This window comes from Hyperolius riggenbachi, chromosome 3, assembly GCF_040937935.1.
Source record: "Hyperolius riggenbachi isolate aHypRig1 chromosome 3, aHypRig1.pri, whole genome shotgun sequence".
NCBI classification, from domain to species: domain Eukaryota; kingdom Metazoa; phylum Chordata; class Amphibia; order Anura; family Hyperoliidae; genus Hyperolius; species Hyperolius riggenbachi.
This window is the reverse complement of record NC_090648.1, coordinates 38,653,336-38,673,199: the sequence shown is the minus strand read 5'-3', so window position 1 is coordinate 38,673,199 and position 19,864 is coordinate 38,653,336. Positions and strand designations below refer to the sequence as shown.

General features: G+C 43.7%; 1 protein-coding gene across 2 annotated transcripts in view; it reads right to left on the bottom strand.

Moving 5' to 3' along the window:
- The window catches only part of LOC137560927 (uncharacterized), a 115,637-nt gene extending 96,175 nt beyond the window's left edge, over window positions 1–19,462 (bottom strand). For both annotated transcript variants that reach the window (XM_068272107.1, XM_068272108.1), the window contains exon 1: window positions 19,417–19,462. In XM_068272107.1, the coding sequence (XP_068128208.1) occupies window positions 19,417–19,459 (43 nt within the window). In that variant the 5' untranslated portion in view covers window positions 19,460–19,462. The remainder of the gene's footprint in view (window positions 1–19,416) is intronic.
- Window positions 19,463–19,864: the final 402 nt, after the last annotated feature.

Below are 19,864 nucleotides of genomic sequence, written 5' to 3'. Positions count from 1 at the left end.
CATTACATACCCCATAGACACAGCATGAGTAGTAGCAGCGCACAGTACATATATCACTTCTATACATTACACACCCCATAGACACAGCATGAGTAGGAGCAGCGCACAGTACATATATCACTTCTATACATTACATACCCCATAGACACAGCATGAGTAGGAGCAGCACACAGTACATATATCACTTCTATACATTACATACCCCATAGACACAGCATGAGTAGGAGCAGCACACAGTACATATATCACTTCTATACATTACATACCCCATAGACACAGCATGAGCAGGAGCAGCGCACAGTACATATATTACTTCTATACATTACATACCCCATAGACACAGCATGAGTAGGAGCAGCACACAGTATATATATCACCTCTATACATTACATACCCCATAGACACAGCATGAGTAGAAGCAGCGCACAGTACATATATCACTTCTATACATTACATACCCCATAGACACAGCATGAGTAGGAGCAGTGCAAAGTACATATATCACTTCTATACATTACATACCCCATAGACACAGCAAGAGTAGGAGCAGCACACAGTACATATATCACTTCTATACATTACATACCCCTTAAACACAGCATGAGTAGGAGCAGCGCACAGTACATATATCACTTCTATACATTACATACCCCATAGACACAGCATGAGTAGGAGCAGCACACAGTACATATATCACTTCTATACATTACATACCCCTTAAACACAGCATGAGTAGGAGCAGCGCACAGTACATATATCACCTCTATACATTACATACCCCATAGACACAGCATGAGTAGGAGCAGCGCGCAGCACATATATCACCTCTATACATTACATACCCCATAGACACAGCATGAGTAGTGGCAGCGCACAGTACATATATTACTTCTATACATTACATACCCCATAAACACAGCATGAGTAGGAGCAGCGCACAGTACATATATCACTTCTATACATTGCATACCCCATAGACACAGCATGAGTAGGAGCAGCACACAGTATATATATCACCTCTATACATTACATACCCCATAGACACAGCATGAGTAGGAGCAGCGCACAGTACATATATCACTTCTATACATTACATACCCCATAGACACAGCATGAGTAGGAGCAGCACACAGTACATATATCACTTCTATACATTACATACCCCATAGACACAGCATGAGTAGGAGCAGCGCACAGTACATATATCACTTCTATACATTACATACCCCATAGACACAGCATGAGTAGGAGCAGCACACAGTACATATATCACTTCTATACATTACATACCCCTTAAACACAGCATGAGTAGGAGCAGCGCACAGCACATATATCACCTCTATACATTACATACCCCATAGACACAGCATGAGTAGTGGCAGTGCACAGTACATATATCACTTCTATACATTACATACCCCATAGACACAGCATGAGTAGGAGCAGCGCACAGTACATACATCACTTCTATACATTACATACCCCATAGACACAGCATGAGTAGGGGCAGCGCACAGTACATACATCACTTCTATACATTACATACCCCATAGACACAGCATGAGTAGGAGCAGCACACAGTACATATATCACTTCTATACATTACATACCCCATAGACATAGCATGAGTAGGAGCAGCACACAGTACATATATCACTTCTATACATTACATACCCCATAGACACAGCATGAGTAGGAGCAGCGCACAGTACATATATCACTTCTATACATTACATACCCCATAGACAAAGCATGAGTAGGAGCAGCACACAGTACATATATCACTTCTATACATTACATACCCCATAGACAAAGCATGAGTAGGAGCAGCGCACAGCACATATATCACTTCTACACATTACATACCCCATAGACACAGCATGAGTAGGAGCAGTGCACAGTACATATATCACTTCTATACATTACATACCCCATAGACACAGCATGAGTAGGAGCAGCGCACAGTACATATATCACCTCTATACATTACATACCCCATAGACACAGCATGAGTAGGAGCAGCATATAGGGTTGCCAGGTGTCCGGTTTTACACCGGACAGTCCGGTTTTTGGCCCCTGTGTCCGGTGTAAAATAACATGCTAAACCGGACAATTAAGTTGTCCGGTTTTAGCGACCCCCGCAGCGCAGGAGGAGAACAGCGCAGCAGAGAGAGAGCTGGGAGCAGCGGTGGAGAAGGGGGGCAATCTCCCCCCCCTTCCCTCACCTTAGGGTGCTCTCTCTCCCCCGCTGTCTCCTCCAATATGAAGTGCAAGCTGGCGGGTGGCTGCGGGCGGAACTTACCTGTGTCGCTCCAGCGCCGGAAGTTCGGGTCCCGCAGCCGCTGAGAGAGATTTGACTCAAAAAAGATCCGGATCAAAGATCCGAATCATTCATGAGCCGGACAACAGTATCAGTCTGAATAGTGTTGTCCGGCTCATGAATGATTCGGATCTTTGATCCGGATCTTTTTTGAGTCAAATCTCTCTCAGCGGCTGCGGGACCCGAACTTCCGGTGCCTGCGACAGAGGTAAGTTCCGCCCGCCACCCGCCAGCCACCCGCCAGCCACCCGCCAGCCACCCGCCAGCCTGCTGCACATGATGGAGGAGACAGCAGGGGAGAGAGACAGCACCCTAAGGTGAGGGAAGGCAAGGGGGGGATTGCCCCCCTTCTCCACCGCTGCTCCCAGCTCTTTCTCTGCACTGTTCTCCTCCTGCGGGGGGGGGGGGGTGGGGCACCTGGCTACCTATTCTGGGCACATATAGCCCCTGGCTACCTATTCTGGGCACATATAGCCCCTGGCTACCTATTCCGGGCACATATACCCCCTGGCTACCTATTCCGGGCACATATAGCCCCTGGCTACCTATTCTCTGGGCACATATAGCCCCTGGCTACCTATTCTGGGCACATATAGCCCCTGGCTACCTATTCTCTTGGCACATATAGCCCCTGGCTACCTATTCTGGGCACATATAGCCCCTGGCTACCTATTCCGGGCACATATAGCCCCTGGCTACCTATTCCGGGCACATATACCCCCTGGCTACCTATTCTGGGCACATATACCCCCTGGCTACCTATTCTGGGCACATATACCCCCTGGCTACCTATTCTGGGCACATATACCCCCTGGCTACCTATTCTGGGCACATATACCCCCTGGCTACCTATTCTGGGCACATATACCCCCTGGCTACCTATTCTGGGCACATATACCCCCTGGCTACCTATTCTGGGCACATATACCCCCTGGCTACCTATTCTGGGCACATATACCCCCTGGCTACCTATTCCGGGCACATATAGCCCCTGGCTACCTATTCCGGGCACATATAGCCCCTGGCTACCTATTCCGGGCACATATAGCCCCTGGCTACCTATTCCGGGCACATATAGCCCCTGGCTACCTATTCTGGGCACATATAGCCCCTGGCTACCTATTCTGGGCACATATAGCTCCTGGCTACCTATTCTGGGCACATATACCCCCTGGCTACCTATTCTGGGCACATATACCCCCTGGCTACATATACTGGGACATATATACCCCTGCCTACGTATACTGGGACATTTACACCCCTGCCTACATATACTGGGACATATATACCCCCTGGCTACATATACTGGGCACATATATCCCTGGCTACATATACTGGGAACACTGGCTGTTTGTCATTATGTGCATTTAGTGGTGAAAAGCTGTCTCTTTTGTGCATTTACTGGTGAAAAGCTGTCTCTTATTATGTGCATTTACTGGCGAAAAGGTGTCTCTTATAATGTGCATTTACTGGTGAAAAGCTGTCTCTTATGTGCAGTTACTGGTGAAAAACTGTCTCTTATGTGCACTGGACCAGTACTACTGGTGAGGACAGTTAGTGACATGGCTATGTACTCTGTAATGTGCTGCAGAAGATGTCAGTGCGATATAAATACTATAAATTTTTTAAAAAAAAAGCCCATTGCTTAGCCCCACTCTACATAAAAGTGCGCTTCTGACTCCGCCCCTAACTCCACCCCTAACTCCACCCCCTGTCCGGTTTTCTCCATCAGCCGACCTGGCAACCCTAGCAGCATACAGTACATATATCACTTCTATACATTACATACCCATAGACAAAGCATGAGTAGGAGCAGCGCACAGCACATATATCACTTCTACACATTACATACCCCATAGACACAGCATGAGTAGGAGCAGCACACAGTGCATATATCACTACTATACATTACATACCCCATAGACACAACATGAGTAGGAGCAGCGCACAGCACATATATCACTTCTATACAGTACATGCCCCATAGACACAGCATGAGTAGGAGCAGCGCACAGTACATATATCACTTCTACACATTACATGCCCCATAGACACAGCATGAGTAGGAGCAGCACACAGTACATATATCACTTCTACACATTACATGCCCCATAGACACAGCATGAGTAGGAGCAGCACACAGTACATATATCACTTCTATACATTACATACCCCATAGACACAGCATGAGTGGGAGCAGCGCACAGTACATATATCACTTCTATACATTACATACCCCATAGACACAGCATGAGTAGGAGCAGCGCACAGTACATATATCACTTCTATACATTACATACCCCTTAAACACAGCATGAGTAGGAGCAGCGCGCAGCACATATATCACTTCTATACATTACATACCCCATAGACACAGCATGAGTAGTGGCAGTGCACAGTACATATATCACTTCTATACATTACATACCCCATAGACACAGCATGAGTAGGGGCAGCGCACAGTACATACATCACTTCTATACATTACATACCCCATAGACACAGCATGAGTAGGGGCAGCGCACAGTACATACATCACTTCTATACATTACATACCCCATAGACACAGCATGAGTAGGAGCAGCACACAGTACATATATCACTTCTATACATTACATACCCCATAGACACAGCACGAGTAGGAGCAGCGCACAGTACATATATCACTTCTATACATGACATCCCCCATAGACACAGCATGAGTAGGAGCAGCGCACAGTACATATATCACTTCTATACATTACATACCCCATAGACACAGCATGAGTAGGAGCAGCGCACAGTACATATATCACTTCTACACATTACATACCCCATAGACACAGCATGAGTAGGAGCAGCGCACAGTACATATATCACTTCTATACATTACATACCCCATAGACACAGCATGAGTAGGAGCAGCACACAGTACATATATCACTTCTATACATTACATACCCCATAGACATAGCATGAGTAGGAGCAGCACACAGTACATATATCACTTCTATACATTACATACCCCATAGACATAGCATGAGTAGGAGCAGCACACAGTACATATATCACTTCTATACATTACATACCCCATAGACACAGCGTGAGTAGGAGCAGGGCACAGTACATATATCACCTCTATACATTACATACCCCATAGACAAAGCATGAGTAGGAGCAGCACACAGTACATATATCACCTCTATACATTACATACCCCATAGACACAGCATGAGCAGGAGCAGCGCACAGTACATATATCACTTCTATACATTACATACCCCATAGACATAGCATGAGTAGGAGCAGCACACAGCACATATATCACTTCTACACATTACATACCCCATAGACACAGCATGAGTAGGAGCAGCGCACAGTACATATATCACCTCTATACATTACATACCCCATAGACACAGCATGAGTAGGAGCAGCATACAGTACATATATCACTTCTATACATTACATACCCCATAGACAAAGCATGAGTAGGAGCAGCGCACAGCACATATATCACTTCTACACATTACATACCCCATAGACACAGCATGAGTAGGAGCAGCACACAGTGCATATATCACTACTATACATTACATACCCCATAGACACAACATGAGTAGGAGCAGCGCACAGCACATATATCACTTCTATACAGTACATGCCCCATAGACACAGCATGAGTAGGAGCAGCGCACAGTACATATATCACTTCTACACATTACATGCCCCATAGACACAGCATGAGTAGGAGCAGCGCACAGCACATATATCACCTCTATACATTACATACCCCATAGACACAGCATGAGTAGGAGCAGCGCACAGTACATATATCACTTCTACACATTACATGCCCCATAGACACAGCATGAGTAGGAGCAGCGCACAGTACATATATCACTTCTGTACATTACATACCCCATACACACAGCATGAGTAGGAGCAGCGCACAGTACGTATATCACTTCTATACATTACATACCCCATAGACACAGCATGAGTAGTAGCAGCGCACAGTACATATATCACTTCTATACATTACATACCCCATAGACACAGCATGAGTAGGAGCAGCGCACAGTACATATATCACTTCTATACATTAAATACCCCATAGACACAGCATGAGTAGGAGCAGTGCACAGTACATACATCACTTCTATACATTACATACCCCATAGACACAGCATGAGTAGGAGCAGCGCACAGTACATATATCACTTCTACACATTACATACCCCATAGACACAGCATGAGTAGGAGCAGTGCACAGTACATATATCACTTCTGCACATTACATGCCCCATAGACACAGCATGAGTAGGAGCAGCACACAGTACATATATCACTTCTATACATTACATACCCCATAGACACAGCATGAGTAGGAGCAGCACACAGTACATATATCACTTCTATACATTACATACCCCATAGACACAGCATGAGTAGGAGCAGCACACAGTACATATATCACTTCTATACATTACATACCCCATAGACACAGCATGAGTAGGAGCAGTGCACAGTACATATATCACTTCTGCACATTACATACCCCATAGACACAGCATGAGTAGGAGCAGCGCACAGTACACATATCTCTTCTATACATTGAATACCACATAGACACAGCATGAGTAGGAGCAGCATACAGTACGTATATCACCTCTATACATTACATACCCATAGACACAGCATGAGTAGGAGCAGCACACAGTACATATATCTGTTTCAATATGTTTTATTGAATTATATTCAAGTATATCACAACAAGATGTTACATTATGTTTAACTTAATGCAGTAGTTTGAACAAGGATTTTACAGAACTTAAACAGTAGATAACAGTATATCAACCTCAAACACAGGGTATGGATATATCCAGGAGACCTTTTGGGCTAGGAGCATCTGGCAAGCTATTTGAGTGGATAAGGTTATTCCTGTGTGAGACAGGTGAGTGGGGGCATGATTAAAATGCTAAGTAGTTCTGGGTTAAACGTTTCAGTGAGGTTTCAGATTAGTAGCTATTTATAGTATTGTCTTTGTAATCAGTTTGTCCATAGCTGCACCCAATTTAATGAGGACAACTATAGTCTTAGTTGTAGTAGTAGTTAGGTTCACAGAGTATCTTAAGAGGGGATTAAGTAAGTGTATGAGGGTTACCATCCAATTTTAGAAAGACACAATTTAGGTTTCTGGAGTGGCAGAGCAGGAGCCACACCCAAGTTCCAAAGAGATGCAGGCAGGTGGGAGGTGAGAGTGTTGTTGCATGTTGTATCTTCATGTAGTGGAGAGCATGGCTTGTTTATAGGTGTCTGAGTCTTGGAATTCGTACCATGTAGCCCAGATAAGAGATATTTTTTCGGCTTTGTCTTGGGCTAGTAAGATGTCTTCTTCTATTTCCTTAATTTTTTCCACTCTCTGGATCCATTGTTTGAAAGTTGGAATGGTTGTGGATTTCCAGTGGGTTGGGATAAGTGCTCTGGCTGCATTTATTAAGAATGGAATTAAGGTCCCTTTGTAGGTTTTTAAAGAGTCGTGGGATCCATGTAGTAGGAATGTTTCTGAATTAAAGTGGAGATTGGCGCTAGTGATATGGTTAATTGTTTGATGGATTTTGGTCCAGAATGACTGTATTCTAGGACAGTCCCAAGCTATGTGTTTAAGATCTGCTCCGGGGTTTTGGCATCTCCAGCAGGTATGTTGGGCAGAGGGAAAGATTTTTTGGAGTTTTGCTGGGGTGCGGTACCAGGATGTGAGGAATTTATAGTTTTGTTCTTGGGCTAGGACATTTAGGGATGATTTGTGGGCCTTCATATAAAGTTGCTCCCATTGGGCATCTGAGAGATGCTTGCCTAGGACTTGGTGCCATTCTTTTTGAAATGGAAGAAGGGTTTGAGTGTCCACTGGGCTAAGTAAGCTATATAGCCAGGAAATTACGTGTCTTTGGTGTTCTTGTGACTTGCATTTTAGATCAAAGATGGTTTAGTTAAGCCTTAGAGTGTTTGTCGGTCTTATTGACGAAATGTAGTGCCTAATTTGCTGATATGTCCACTCCGAGATTGGGTTAGGTGTTGTGAGGTGCTTGCACTTTTGATAAGGGATTATCTTGCCATTAGATAGGAAATCTCCTATTGTGGGAGGATTATGAGAAGTCCAGCCTTTCAGATAGTCTCTTTGCAATTCCGGTGAGAATTCCGGGTTGTAGCGTAGTGGGGTCATAGGTCCCCTCTGGTGAGATAGGAGGTGTTGTTTAGAGGCTCTTTGGAAGGTTTTTAGGGAGGCTGTTATGAGGGGGTGGGGAGTGGTTGTCTTAGCTTCGACAACTCTAGTGAGTTGGGAAGCCATGTGGTATGTTCTAAAGTTTGGGAGGGCTATTCCTCCATCTAGCTTTGGTCTCCTCAATGTGGATACTGCAATACGTGGCCGTGCTTTGGCCCATACGAATTGGTGGAGTTGTTTGTGCAAATTTATGAAAAAGGTGGGTGGAAGGTGGATTGGTAGAGCCTGACTGATGTAGAGGAACTTAGGTAAAATGGACATTTTTGCAGCTGCCACTCTGCCAAACCAGGATAAGGAGGAAATAGAACTCCAATCTTCTAACAGTTTCCCTAGGTTTTGTCCCAGAGGGGCATTATTAAGTTTATATAAGTCTTCCAGCCTAGAAGGGAGTTTAATCCCCAGGTATGCTATTGACTCTGGGTCCCATTGGAAAGGAAAGAGGCTTTGGCATATTTCTAAGGTGCGGAGGGGTCAGAGACACATTGAGGGCAAAAGATTTGGAGTAGTTTATTTTCAGGTTAGATATGTTGCCAAAGTAGGTAAAGGCTGATATTAAGTTTCTGAGTGAGTTCTCTGGATCCGTTAAGAAGAACAGCAAGTCATCAGCAAAGGCTGCAATTTTGTATTCTGTTTTGCCTACTGTGACTCCTTTTACTTCTGGATTGTCTCTTATCATGTTGAGGAAGGGCTCCAGAGTCAAGACATAGATGAGGGGCAAAAGGGGGCATCCCTGCCGGGTCCCATGTTTCAGGGTGAAAGATTCAGAGAGTATACCGTTTACAAGAACTCTAGCGGATGGATTTGAGCATAGTAGTGTTATCCAAGATTGTATAACTGGACCTAGCCCCAGGTTTGATAAGACTGCGAACATGTAGTCCCAGGCTACCCTATCAAATGCCTTCTCGGCATCCGTGGAAAGACACATTCCCTCCAGCGGATGCCGAGAGAGCCAAGAGTTGAACCCAACCGCCTTGATGGTGTTATCACGTGCTTTTCTTCCCATGACGAATCCTACCTGGTCGTTGTTAATTATTTCTGCAATCAGTTCTTGGAGTCTTGCGGCCAATATTCTTGCTAATATTTTGGCATCCAAGTTCAGCAAGGATATTGGCCGGTAGTTTTGGCAAAGACTGGGGTCTTTCCCTGGTTTTGGGATGACCGTGATGTGGGCTTCGAGTAGTTGCCTAGATGGGGACATCCCAGGGGAGAGGCTATTAAAAGCTCGCAGAAAAGGAGCTGTTAGGGCATCAGCATAAGATTTGTAGTATTGTGAGGTTAGGCCGTCTGGGCCTGGGCTTTTCCCTGGCTTTTGTGCTTTGATTGCAGCTAGAAATTCCAGCTCTGATATAGGATCATCTAATTCTTTTTGTTGGTCTAAAGTAATAGGGGAGAAGCCATGTTTTGATAGAAAGGTATTAATAACTCACTCTCGTGCTGCCTGATTGGAAGGGGAAGTAAGGTTGTCGTTTAGGTTGTACAATTGGGAATAATATGAACTGAAAGCGTTAGCGATTTGAGGCAGGGTATGGCATATTTTGCCATTAGGTGCTTTAATTTGATGTACGGCTCGGTTTGCCTGTTTTTTCCTTAGCAATCTAGCGAGGAGGGGGCCTGCCTTATTACCGAATTCGTAGAAGAGTTTAGTCTGGAGCATAAATTTGCGTTTATGTTCCCTGTTCAGGTAAGTTAATAGTTCTTCCCTTGAGGTAGTGAGTTCCTGTAAGGTCGCTTGTAAGAGCGATTTCTTATGCTGCTGCTCGAGAGTGTGGATTTTGGAAATGAGAGAGTTGTATCTCTCTAGGTTCTCTCTTTTTTTACGAGTCCCCTGTCTGAGGAGTTCCCCTCTAACAACCACCTTGTGCGTTTCCCATACCGTTAGTGGAGATGTGTCGTCAGTGTTGTTGTCTTTAAAAAAGGAAGTCAGTGTTCTGTCTATTTTTTTGTGAATTTCAGGATCAGCCAAAAGTTGGGGGTTAAGCCTCCAATTGAATTGTTTGCTTCTATACATTGGAAATGAAATAGTCACATAGACAGGGGCATGATCTGAAATGTCAATTTTGCCAATTGAAGCATCCTGAACCAAATCTAGGTCAAATCTAGGTCAAAATAGAAAGCAGTGCTGACCTGATTTGTTCTGTGGCGACCGATTCCGGGACGCCTCTTACGCGGATGTTGTGCCTCCGGCCTCTGTTGTCCAAGTCCTCAAGCCTCCAATTAAAGGTTATCATTTTCACATCTTGGGCTGTGGAGGCTTTCTGCAGAGTGTCAACTTTCTGCAGGAGATCGCCATCTTGCTTCTCAAGGGAGGTCACCCTTGTGGCGAGGCAGGTTACTTCCTCCTTCAGGTCGGAGATAGCAGCTGTGAAGGTACGTTTAATATCCGCTGCAATAGCTTGCATAATGGTTGTAGTTGGCATGTCACGGAGCATATCTACTACTATTCCGCCTTCGGGTATTTCTTCCGAGTGGAGCGTGTCGCCCGTGTCGTTATCAGCAGACGGAGCGGGCGCCATTTTGGATGCTGCGTGTGAAGAAGGCCCTGTCTCTCGTGGGCGGAAGATCTCAGGGATATGGAGGTTCGGCTGTGCTCCTTGATCACAGGGGGGTTTGGGGTGAGACATGTGGTCGTCTGGTTCCTTAGTTCCTTATTAGGAAAGAGTTGCGGGCCGAATACGGGGAGCTGGTGGAGGAGCTCGTCTCTAAAGGCGGCCATTCTGTTCCGGCGCTAAACCACGCCCCCCCACAGTACATATATCACTTCTATACATTACATACCCCATAGACACATGAGTAGGAGTAGCGCACAGCACATATATCACTTCTGTACATTACATACCCCATAGACACAGCATGAGCAGGAGCAGCGCACAGTACATATATCACTTCTACACATTACATGCCCCATAGACACAGCATGAGTAGGAGCAGCACACAGTACATATATCACTTCTATACATTACATACCCCATAGACACGGCATGAGTAGGAGCAGCGCACAGTACATATATCACTTCTATACATTACATACCCCATAGACACAGCATGAGTAGGAGCAGCACACAGTATATATATCACTTCTATACATTACATACCCCATAGACACAGCATGAGTAGGAGCAGCGCACAGCACATATATCACTTCTATACATTACATACCCCATAGACACAGCATGAGTAGGAGCAGCGCACAGCACATATATCACTTCTATACATTACATACCCCATAGACACAGCATGAGTAGGAGCAGCACACAGTGCATATATCACTACTATACATTACATACCCCATAGACACAGCATGAGTAGGAGCAGCGCACAGTACATATATCACTTCCATACATTACATACCCCATAGACACAGCATGAGTAGGAGCAGCGCACAGTACATATATCACCTCTATACATTACATACCCCATAGACACAACATGAGTAGGAGCAGCGCACAGTACATATATCACCTCTATACATTACATACCCCATAGACACAGCATGAGTAGGAGCAGCGCACAGTACATATATCACTTCTATACATTACATACCCCATAGACACAGCATGAGTAGGAGCAGCACACAGTACATATATCACTACTATACATTACATACCCCATAGACACAGCATGAGTAGGACCAGCACACAATACATATATCACTTCTATACATTACATACCCCATAGACACAGCATGAGTAGGAGCAGCGCAGAGTACATATATCACTTCTACACATTACATACCCCATAGGCACAGCATGAGTAGGAGCAGCACACAGTATATATATCACTTCTATACATTACATACCCCATAGACACAGCATGAGTAGGAGCAGCGCACAGCACATATATCATTTCTATACAGTACATACCCCATAGACACAGCATTAGTAGGAGCAGCACACAGTGCATATATCACTACTATACATTACATACCCCATAGACACAGCATGAGTAGGAGCAGCGCACAGTACATATATCACTTCTATACATTACATACCCCATAGACACAGCATGAGTAGGAGCAGCGCACAGTACATATATCACTTCTATACATTACATGCCCCATAGACACAGCATGAGTAGGAGCAGCGCACAGTACATATATCACTTCTATACATTACATACCCCATAGACACAGCATGAGTAGGAGCAGCACACAGTATATATATCACTTCTATACATTACATACCCCATAGACACAGCATGAGTAGGAGCAGCACACAGTGCATATATCACTACTATACATTACATACCCCATAGACACAGCATGAGTAGGAGCAGCGCACAGTACATATATCCCTTCTATACGTTACATACCCCATAGACACAGCATGAGTAGGAGCAGCGCACAGTACATATATCACCTCTATACATTACATATCCCATAGACACAGCATGAGTAGGAGCAGCGCACAGTACATATATCACTTCTATACATTACATACCCCATAGACACAGCATGAGTAGGAGCAGCGCACAGTACATATATCACTTCTGTACATTACATACCCCATAGACACAGCATGAGTAGGAACAGCGCACAGTACATATATCACTTCTATACATTACATACCCCATAGACACAGCATGAGTAGGAGCAGCATACAGTACATATATCACTTCTATACATTACATACCCCATAGACACATGAGTAGGAGTAGCGCACAGCACATATATCACTTCTGTACATTACATACCCCATAGACACAGCATGAGCAGGAGCAGCGCACAGTACATATATCACTTCTACACATTACATACCCCATAAACACGGCAGGAGTAGGAGCAGCGCAGGAGTACATATATCACCTCTATACATTACATACCCCATAGACACGGCATGAGTAGGAGCAGCGCACAGTACATATATCATTTCTATACATTACATACCCCATAGACACAGCATGAGTAGGAACAGCGCACAGTACATATATCACTTCTATACATTACATACCCCATAGACACAGCATGAGTAGGAGCAGCGCACAGTATATATATCACTTCTATACATTACATACCCCATAGACACAGCATGAGTAGGAGCAGCGCACAGTACATATATCACTTCTGTACATTACATACCCCATAGACACAGCATGAGTAGGAACAGCGCACAGTACATATATCACTTCTATACATTACATACCCCATAGACACAGCATGAGTAGGAGCAGCGCACAGTACATATATCACTTCTATACATTACATACCCCATAGACACAGCATGAGTAGGAGCAGCGCACAGTACATATATCACTTCTATACATTACATACCCCATAGACACAGCATGAGTAGGAGCAGCGCACAGTACATATATCACTTCTATACATTACATACCCCATAGACACAGCATGAGTAGGAGCAGCGCACAGTACATATATCACTTCTATACATTACACACCCCATAGACACAGCATGAGTAGGAGCAGCATACAGTACATATATCACTTCTATACATTACATACCCCATAGACACAGCATGAGTAGGAGTAGTGCACAGTACATATATCACTTCCATACATTACATACCCCATAGACACAGCATGAGTAGGAGCAGCGCACAGTATATATATCACTGCTATACATTACATACCCCATAGACACAGCATGAGCAGGAGCAGCGCACAGTACATATATCACTTCTACACATTACATGCCCCATAGACACAGCATGAGTAGGAGCAGCACACAGTACATATATCACTTCTATACATTACATACCCCATAGACACAGCATGAGTAGGAGCAGCACACAGTATATATATCACTTCTATACATTACATACCCCATAGACACAGCATGAGTAGGAGCAGCGCACAGCACATATATCACTTCTATACATTACATACCCCATAGAAACAGCATGAGTAGGAGCAGCGCACAGCACATATATCACTTCTATACATTACATACCCCATAGACACAGCATGAGTAGGAGCAGCACACAGTATATATATCACTTCTATACATTACATACCCCATAGACACAGCATGAGTAGGAGCAGCGCACAGCACATATATCACTTCTATACATTACATACCCCATAGAAACAGCATGAGTAGGAGCAGCGCACAGCACATATATCACTTCTATACATTACATACCCCATAGACACAGCATGAGTAGGAGCAGCACACAGTATATATATCACTTCTATACATTACATACCCCATAGACACAGCATGAGTAGGAGCAGCGCACAGCACATATATCACTTCTATACATTACATACCCCATAGAAACAGCATGAGTAGGAGCAGCGCACAGCACATATATCACTTCTATACATTACATACCCCATAGACACAGCATGAGTAGGAGCAGCACACAGTGCATATATCACTTCTATACATTATATACCCCATAGACACAGCATGAGTAGGAGCAGCGCACAGTACATATATCACTTCTATACATTACATACCCCATAGACACAGCATGAGTAGGAGCAGCGCACAGTACATATATCACTTCTATACATTACATACCCCATAGACACAGCATGAGTAGGAGCAGCGCACAGTACATATATCACCTCTATACATTACATATCCCATAGACACAGCATGAGTAGGAGCAGCGCACAGTACATATATCACCTCTATACATTACATACCCCATAGACACAGCATGAGTAGGAGCAGCGCACAGTACATATATCACTTCTACACATTACATACCCCATAGACACAGCATGAGTAGGAGCAGCGCAGAGTACATATATCACTTCTACACATTACATACCCCATAGGCACAGCATGAGTAGGAGCAGCACACAGTATATATATCACTTCTATACATTACATACCCCATAGACACAGCATGAGTAGGAGCAGTGCACAGCACATATATCACTTCTATACAGTACATACCCCATAGACACAGCATTAGTAGGAGCAGCACACAGTGCATATATCACTACTATACATTACATACCCCATAGACACAGCATGAGTAGGAGCAGCGCACAGTACATATATCACTTCTATACATTACATACCCCATAGACACAGCATGAGTAGGAGCAGCGCACAGTACATATATCACTTCTATACATTACATGCCCCATAGACACAGCATGAGTAGGAGCAGCACACAGTGCATATATCACTACTATACATTACATACCCCATAGACACAGCATGAGTAGGAGCAGCGCACAGTACATATATCCCTTCTATACGTTACATACCCCATAGACACAGCATGAGTAGGAGCAGCGCACAGTACATATATCACCTCTATACAATACATACCCCATAGACACAGCATGAGTAGGAGCAGCACACAGTGCATATATCACTTCTATACATTACATATCCCATAGACACAGCATGAGTAGGAGCAGCGCACAGTACATATATCACTTCTATACATTACATGCCCCATAGACACAGCATGAGTAGGAGCAGCGCACAGTACATATATCACTTCTATACATTACATACCCCATAGACACAGCATGAGTAGGAGCAGCACACAGTATATATATCACTTCTATACATTACATACCCCATAGACACAGCATGAGTAGGAGCAGCACACAGTGCATATATCACTACTATACATTACATACCCCATAGACACAGCATGAGTAGGAGCAGCGCACAGTACATATATCCCTTCTATACGTTACATACCCCATAGACACAGCATGAGTAGGAGCAGCGCACAGTACATATATCACCTCTATACATTACATATCCCATAGACACAGCATGAGTAGGAGCAGCGCACAGTACATATATCACTTCTATACATTACATACCCCATAGACACAGCATGAGTAGGAGCAGCGCACAGTACATATATCACTTCTGTACATTACATACCCCATAGACACAGCATGAGTAGGAACAGCGCACAGTACATATATCACTTCTATACATTACATACCCCATAGACACAGCATGAGTAGGAGCAGCATACAGTACATATATCACTTCTATACATTACATACCCCATAGACACATGAGTAGGAGTAGCGTACAGCACATATATCACTTCTGTACATTACATACCCCATAGACACAGCATGAGCAGGAGCAGCGCACAGTACATATATCACTTCTACACATTACATACCCCATAAACACGGCAGGAGTAGGAGCAGCGCACAGTACATATATCACTACTATACATTACATACCCCATAGACACAGCATGAGTAGGAGCAGCGCACAGTACATATATCACTTCTATACATTACATACCCCATAGACACAGCATGAGTAGGAGCAGCGCACAGTACATATATCACTTCTATACATTACATACCCCATAGACACAGCATGAGTAGGAGCAGCGCACAGTACATATATCACTTCTATACATTACATACCCCATAGACACAGCATGAGTAGGAGCAGCGCACAGTACATATATCACCTCTATACATTACATACCCCATAGACACAGCCTGAGTAGGAGCAGCGCACAGTACATATATCACTTCTATACATTACATACCCCATAGACACAGCATGAGTAGGAGCAGCGCACAGTACATATATCATTTCTATACATTACATACCCCATAGACACAGCATGAGTAGGAACAGCGCACAGTACATATATCACTTCTATACATTACATACCCCATAGACACAGCATGAGTAGGAGCAGCGCACAGTATATATATCACTTCTATACATTACATACCCCATAGACACAGCATGAGTAGGAGCAGCGCACAGTACATATATCACTTCTGTACATTACATACCCCATAGACACAGCATGAGTAGGAACAGCGCACAGTACATATATCACTTCTATACATTACATACCCCATAGACACAGCATGAGTAGGAGCAGCATACAGTACATATATCACTTCTATACATTACATACCCCATAGACACAGCATGAGTAGGAGCAGCACACAGTACATATATCACTTCTATACATTACATACCCCATAGACACAGCATGAGTAGGAACAGCGCACAGTACATATATCACTTCTATACATTACATACCCCATAGACACAGCATGAGTAGGAGCAGCGCACAGTACATATATCACTTCTATACATTACATACCCCATAGACACAGCATGAGTAGGAGCAGCACACAGTACATACATCACTTCTATACATTACATACCCCATAGACACAGCATGAGTAGGAGCAGTGCACAGTACATATATCACCTCTATACATTACATACCCCATAGACACAGCATGAGTAGGAGCAGTGCACAGTACATACATCACTTCTATACATTACATACCCCATAGACACAGCATGAGTAGGAACAGCGCACAGTACATATATCACTTCTATACATTACATACCCCATAGACACAGCATGAGTAGGAGCAGTGCACAGTACATACATCACTTCTATACATTACATACCCCATAGACACAGCATGAGTAGGAGCAGCGCACAGTACATATATCACTTCTATACATTACATACCCCATAGACACAGCATGAGTAGGAGCAGCGCACAGTACATATATCACTTCTATACATTACATACCCCATAGACACAGCATGAGTAGGAGCAGCGCACAGTACATATATCACTTCTATACATTACACACCCCATAGACACAGCATGAGTAGGAGCAGCATACAGTACATATATCACTTCTATACATTACATACCCCATAGACACAGCATGAGTAGGAGTAGTGCACAGTACATATATCACTTCTATACATTACATACCCCATAGACACAGCATGAGTAGGAGCAGCGCACAGTATATATATCACTGCTATACATTACATACCCCATAGACACAGCATGAGTAGGAGCAGCGCACAGTACATATATCACTTCTATACATTACACACCCCATAGACACAGCATGAGTAGGAGTAGTGCACAGTACATATATCACTTCCATACATTACATCCCCCATAGACACAGCATGAGTAGGAGCAGCGCACAGTATAAATACCACTTCTATACATTACACACCCCATAGACACAGCATGAGTAGGAGCAGCGCACAGTACATATATCACTTCTATACATTACATACCCCATAGACACAGCATGAGCAGGAGCAGCGCACAGTACATATATCACTTCTATACATTACATACCCCATAGACACAGCATGAGTAGGAACAGCGCACAGTACATATATCACTTCTATACATTACATACCCCATAGACACAGCATGAGTAGGGGCAGCGCACAGTACATATATCACTTCTATACATTACATACCCCATAGACACAGCATGAGTAGGAGCAGCGCACAGTACATATATCACTTCTATACATTACATACCCCATAGACACAGCATGAGTAGGAACAGCACACAGTACATATATCACTTCTATACATTACATACCCCATAGACACAGCGTGAGTAGGAGCAGCGCACAGTACATATATCACCTCTATACATTACATACCCCATAGACACAGCATGAGTAGGAGCAGCATACAGTACATATATCACTTCTATACATTACATACCCCATAGACACAGCATGAGTAGGAGTAGTGCACAGTACATATATCACTTCCATACATTACATACCCCATAGACACAGCATGAGTAGGAGCAGCACACAGTACATATATCACTTCTATACATTACATACCCCATAGACACAGCATGAGTAGGAGCAGCGCACAGTACATATATCACTTCTATACATTACATACCCCATAGACAAAGCATGAGTAGGAGCAGCGCACAGTACATATATCACTTCTGTACATTACATACCCCATAGACACAGCATGAGTAGGAGCAGCGCACAGTACATATATCACTTCTATACATTACATACCCTATAGATACAGCATGAGAAGGAGCAGCGCACAGTACATATATCACTTCTATACATTACATACCCCATAGACACAGCATGAGTAGGAGCAGCGCACAGTACATCATGGTGTTTGCATGCCAGGCTTTGAGAATAGTAAGGAGGAAGTTGATGCTAAATATATTATATATAGTGGGCATCTCCTGACTTTCTCAGCTCTAAACTTCCTCTTTTGTGCAAATTCTTAAGAAACAGTGAGCAGAGAAGATATTTACATACTGTACTTTTGCTGCTGTAATTTCAACATACAGAAATGTCAGAAACTTTGTTAGCGACACTAATTATTACAATGCAAATGTGTTCTTATGTGGGCACATGTGGAATATGGCTATGGATCTGTAGGTTATGATGTTTGTGTATATACATAGGGAGAGAGAAGAAGAAGAAGTGAGAGAGAGAGAGAGAGAGAGAGAGAGAGAGAGTTTTCAGAGAGAAGAGAGAGAGAGAGAGAGAGAGAGAGAGTTTTCAGAGAG